The sequence below is a fragment of the Limulus polyphemus genome, unplaced genomic scaffold (assembly GCF_000517525.1).
Source record: "Limulus polyphemus unplaced genomic scaffold, Limulus_polyphemus-2.1.2 Scaffold5421, whole genome shotgun sequence".
Classification (NCBI taxonomy): Eukaryota; Metazoa; Arthropoda; class Merostomata; order Xiphosura; family Limulidae; genus Limulus; species Limulus polyphemus.
The window spans coordinates 8818-14528 of record NW_013671031.1 but is presented as its reverse complement, the minus strand read 5'-3'; the positions used below and the strand labels follow the sequence as shown (position 1 = coordinate 14528).

Here is a 5711-nt window from a genome sequence, read left to right as displayed (position 1 = left end):
GTCTCATGTTCCGAAAAATACGGTACATTCTGAACATTACCCATAAATCACCTCAAACATTTTCCATGAAGAAATATATTGTATAAGACAAGAGCAATATGCTTGTCTTCACTTCGATTATAAATATACATGTATTAGTTTAAAATTACATTATTATCACACAAACTTTATTCTATTGAATGATAGACAGCTAATAAACAAAAAAATATTCTAAAAATATTAATTCTCTATCACTTAATTAATGTTAGTAAGATTGTACAGAACTTACAAACCAATATAAAAAGTATATAAATGTACTTGTCCAGTCTTGACCCTCGGGGCCCTAGTCAAACTCACAGGGTTTACTTTTTGTTCCGAGCGTCTTATCCTCAGAGCAAAAATAATTAGTTGGGTTGCTCAATGAGTACAAAGTAGCCAAAATAAACCTAAGTACAACAACACAATTGTGGAATGTACATGAATATTTATCATTACGAATAGTATCTGTACCCAAGTTATTTTATAGTATTCCTTGGGTGTTAGTTCATTGAATAAGATATTATCAGCCTATTTTGGTGTTTACGCCTTTTACAAGCCTGCAAAGAATGGTTACTATTTTAATTGTCATAAGACAATACCAAACAATTCCATAAGAACTCTTTCACAGACTAAAGGCACAGTTATATAGTGTATATATATATATATTTCAATATTTCGAACAAGAAGTTAGAAGTAGAACTTAGAAGTCACAGTAAGTGTAACTGTGCCTTTTTTTAAGTGAGTGTAAATAAATATTTTAGTTTTACTCCAATAAATTAGTTCAGCACTTATAAAAGTGGTTATACAAGTTCTTAGTTACATAATTAGCAAGAAACTGTTTTGCACGAAACCTATAAAATACTCTTGGACGTAAGCCTATACCATACTCTATAGTACAGATATACTTATATAGTACTCCCGACCACTTTGTTGCTCCACAGTTTACAGATTGGTAACGCCGGTGAACGTTATATGACTCAACACCTTTCTCTCAGATAACTTTCCAACCTTGCAAATACAAAATTTATACTGATGTATAATAGACTATTTTCGAAAATCCTAAGTACCATTACATATTTTAAACTTATATACCGTTTCTCAATCTCTGCTACGATTCAGTTTAAACAATTCTGATCTACTTTCCTCAATGGTACATTTACGAGTTAAAGCAGTTTAATAGTATAATGAACAAGTGTGATTACGTCAAGTTTTTATCACGTGACAAGAGAATACGGGATATAAAATCGTTGTGTGCGCTAGTCTGTGTTTATGAGTCATATCTTGATTGTCTTCTGCATACTACTACTAGCACTAATTTAGCTGCTTTCAGCTCTTACTTTTATTTAATTTGCAATTCAGTTTATTTTTTATTACAAATATTGTAGGGCCAAGAAGATTGGAAGTCGTTTTCATCACCGAAAATCTATCATGACATAAGAAACTGAATTACAGTTTGAAAACCGCTTAACCAAGTAAGGCATAGTATTTTAATAAACAATGCGATATTATTATAATATAAGGGCTTATAATAATGTTCATAAAATCATTTTTACTGCTTTAATAGATATTTTGAATAAGAAGAAGTATAATAGAAGTTTCACTACGTTTGTAGTCGTACAACTCAGCAGACCAGATCCTAATATTATTAGTAATAGGCCGGCTGAGTTATTTATATACATGGTACAATCTTAGCTGAAACGATATTTATATTATGCCAGTAGTTTACAGGACATCATGCATAATAGAACATAAAACTATTATACATCCATAGCGTTTAATACTACTAGTATATGCCCATTTTACTAGATAACCTGATGTGGCCAGTAAATAATGATGTAATTATAAAATATTAGCTGTATGTGATGCTTTATTATATTCCACGGCACCTATACATTATTATATACCACTATTAACACTTCTATTGGAAATTACAAGTGCTAGTTTAAACTTTTTCTGCAAATGAAATATAAGCTATTCACTTCTTTAATGTTTATTTGTTTTTTTATAATATTGCGTTTTTATTTGTAATACGATTAGAAATTTGGACACTAGAGTGAGTCTTTCAACATAATCCGTTCAATTGCATCAAAGACTAAGCCGATGTTTGTGCCTTTAAATTACTTCCGTTTACTGACAAAAGTATCTATCAGCACAATAAGTATTGAATGGCTTCGGGCAAGAATCCTTATTGCTTTAAATTCTACTAAGCGAAGTACAAAATCAATATTGTTTTCCAGTTCATATGTTATCCTATCAATCATTGTTTTTTCAAAACAATTTCAAATTGAGAGGTAAAATTCAGTTTTAATTCATACAGTTTTTTCTTCCAGTACTTAATAAATGCTTCATTTTAACTTTTAAAAGAATATCTGCATATTAAAGGCTTTCAATACCTTATAAAAAATAAAGCCGTTCATTGTGTGTTTTCCGAGTAGATATTACTTACTTATAGAGTAAGTTAAAGTTTCAAATGATTTTACATTTTAAACAACTTCAATTTTCATGCACAAATTTTGAATAAAAATTCACTAGTTAATTTACATTTTTTATAATAAATGGTTTTTATTAATGTTTTATCTAGCTTAAAATATGACCAACTAGTAAGAAATAATTTCAGTTTATGAATTGTAATTTAATCAAAATATGAGTCATTTGTTTGGCTACATGCCTAGCGCAGCCCAGTGGTTATCATTCTGAGCTATGCATTTGAGGTTTCGTGGTTCACTATCGTTACCGGAAAAAAATAAAGTTCCGAACTTTGGGGTAACATTGAAAAAATAAATAAACCTCTGGTTAATGTGTGTTAATCTAAGACATCTCGAATATTTATCTCGGTCAAACACTCGGTCAAACGCAATATCTATACTGTATATTTTATAAGTTTTTGTTTCAATAAATAAACAAAATTATGCATATCAGTTTGTCATAGTATAATAATAATAACATAAATAGTAGAGTTACTATTTCTGAAAAGTCATTGCTTATACTATAATACTAACAAGATAAAATAGTTTTTTTTTTCTAATGCAGAACATTAAACTCTTGAAAAAGTAAAACGAAGAAAATCGCACTAAAACTCGATTGAATTTATTATCAAGAATCACCTCTGACACTTTAAAATTGTCCGTATTTAAAATAAACATATATTTAGTATTTTCAATCTGATAAATATTTTTATTATGGACATATCTTTATGTCATACTTAAACATCAACTTTATATTTTAATTCAGCGGTAAGCTTGGGAGCTTATAACGCTAAAACTTCGGGATCGAACCCTTAACTAGGAAAAGACGGCCCATTTTGCATCTTCTGTTTAACAACAAACAGTGGAACCTGAGTATACATAAATTACTGCAAACGTTTTGAAAAGTCTTGTTATACTTCATTAATTACGAAATCTTAACACAATAAGTTTACTATTGTTTTAGTGTTATCACGCTGACTGTATTTTACAACAATCAACGCAGGTCTCAAACGTAACAAAAATGTTAAAAATCACAAACTCACCGCTCTCAGGTGGTTTTTGAACCACATCTTCTGGATTTGGATGCCACGTGAAACTTCGTTTATACTCTGTATACGACTGTAAAGGATGCAAAAAATACTAATTTACTTATCCGAATTATTATGAATATCTTTTATATAGCTATAATATTTACAGTTTTTGGTGAAGAAATAAAAAATGTACTTCGCTAATAATGGCAGAGCAGGCAGTAATTGCAGCGTTTTTGTGGTGAAAATTTGTTACGTTAAAGTATTAAACAAGCACATTACTGTAATCTAACTTAATTAAACACTAACGCCTAAAAAGTTCTTCGATTAGCGTAAAAGTTTGAGTAAATCATTACATATACTTACTCTTGAACCAATCAATGGAATTAAAAAGTAAGAAAAATTTAAATATTAACTTTTTTATTTATCACTTAATTATAAACATTAACAATAATGCAAATAACTTGTGATTTAAAAATATCAATTGCTAGGTAGAGCTCTTTATACGGTTTGAAAATAATTTATACCTTACCTATTAGTAATCACAAATAAACCTCATGTGAGAACTACAATCTCAGAGCTTTTATGACGTCATAACAATTCACCGCATTGAAACGGCTTCCTAACTTTTATATTTATTCTCATTCCGATTATATATATATATATATATATACATGCTGAGTTTTATTATCAACTCCATGTGGTGGTGCTGATGGTTTAAGATGTGAGTAACTAAGTAATTAAAAATAATTGTCAATTAATTAAAACTGAATGAAGACAATCAAATTCCACCTTACTTTTAGTTTTATTTTCTTAATAATAAGCACAAAACGAACGTTACATCCTATAAACTGTAACGACAGTATGCATTATTTGTTATCATTGAAATTAATCCATACTTAAACTGCAGATGCTTCCCGACCTGAGGCAATTTACCAGAAAGTAAGAATAATACCTATTCGTTTTACTTTTCATCACGTATTTTAGTAGTACATAAGAAATAGAGAAATGTTTTTGGATTACTGTAGTGTAAAATCACTTATTTCATAAGAAAAGGAATGGAATATAAAATTGAAGTTAATATCTTCCGGTAAAAATTCCAACTTAATTTCTTGTGCATTTCCATGTTACTAAAAATACCATATAACTATAATATCTATGAGAAAGTCTGAAGTAAGCCTACTTACTTGTTTCTCATCTGTCGGCATAGGACAAGCACGACAAAGATTCCATACAGAATTGAGCATGTGACTGCCTTAGTAAATTACAAACAATAATAATTTGAACTTTACAATTTAATTTAACACAACTAAAATTTGCTTCACCACTGCAGCACCCCGACGTGTAGGCCTTCACCGTTTCTTACACCTACCGGCAACACAGTCACTCAAATATCTGCAACATACTGCGTTAATTCACTGTCTACTGGGCAACTACTACCATCTATGAACAACAAGCATAATTAGTAATATTTTTCTTTAACGTTGTTATTTGGTTATGAAGTACGAATAAAAACGAAAAGGTTAGGGAGACAATTATATATATTTGATAAGGATTGCCGTTACGTCATCACATTGTGAAGAATATTGTGTGTCTTAAAGATCGAACCTGAAGTTAAGTTATATATTGTGTCTGAGGACACATAATGATAGAAATTGGTATTTTCTAAAGGTACAATAAAAAAAAAACACAATGTTCTCGTATTTTTTTCTTTTGTAAATTTTGCTTATCTAATTTACTTTTCTAACCTTAGTCTGATTTCTTAAAAGCTTTTAAAATGGTAGATGAAATGTGAGAATATACGTAGTTGAGTTTTCTGCATAGATAATGTGTGACAAGTGTAACGTTAATGCCGTGTTTATAACAAATAAATCCTGCCATAGTCTTATTTTCTTTTTCACATGTGACAATGTAAAACGACTTATTGATCTGTAGTATGTTTCTTTAGAGCTGTAAACTGAATACAAATTTGTGTGAAGTGAAAAATAAGCACAAATCGCGATGGGAGACGGGGTAAGAATCCCCTTCACCCCTTATACATTTACAAGACTGTTACATAGAGTTTTAAGATTTCGGATTTTTTAGAGCTAAGTTATAAAATCTTATATCTCTGTTTTTTCTAGTCGGAAAAATATATGTATATTTAAGAACTTATGAATGAAAATTGTTTGTTTTTGAATTTCGCGCAAAGCTACACGAG

The 5711-nt window shown here is 29.7% G+C and overlaps 1 protein-coding gene across 7 annotated transcripts in view; it reads right to left on the bottom strand.

Annotated features, from left to right (window-relative positions):
* LOC106472558 (nuclear protein MDM1-like) overlaps positions 1-4888 on the bottom strand; it is a 51257-nt gene extending 46369 nt beyond the window's left edge. For 3 of the 7 annotated variants that reach the window (XM_013933208.2, XM_022401116.1, XM_022401117.1), the window contains exons 1-2: positions 4699-4888; positions 3527-3602 (exon numbers count right to left, since the gene is read on the bottom strand). In XM_013933208.2, the coding sequence (XP_013788662.1) occupies positions 3527-3602; positions 4699-4758 (136 nt within the window). In that variant the 5' untranslated portion in view covers positions 4759-4888. Of the gene's footprint in view, positions 1-923; positions 1084-1110; positions 1218-3526; positions 3603-4698 lie in introns of those variants that run through there. The other 4 variants (XM_022401121.1, XM_022401118.1, XM_022401119.1 and 1 more) reach the window with 4 other exon arrangements.
* Positions 4889-5711: the final 823 nt, after the last annotated feature.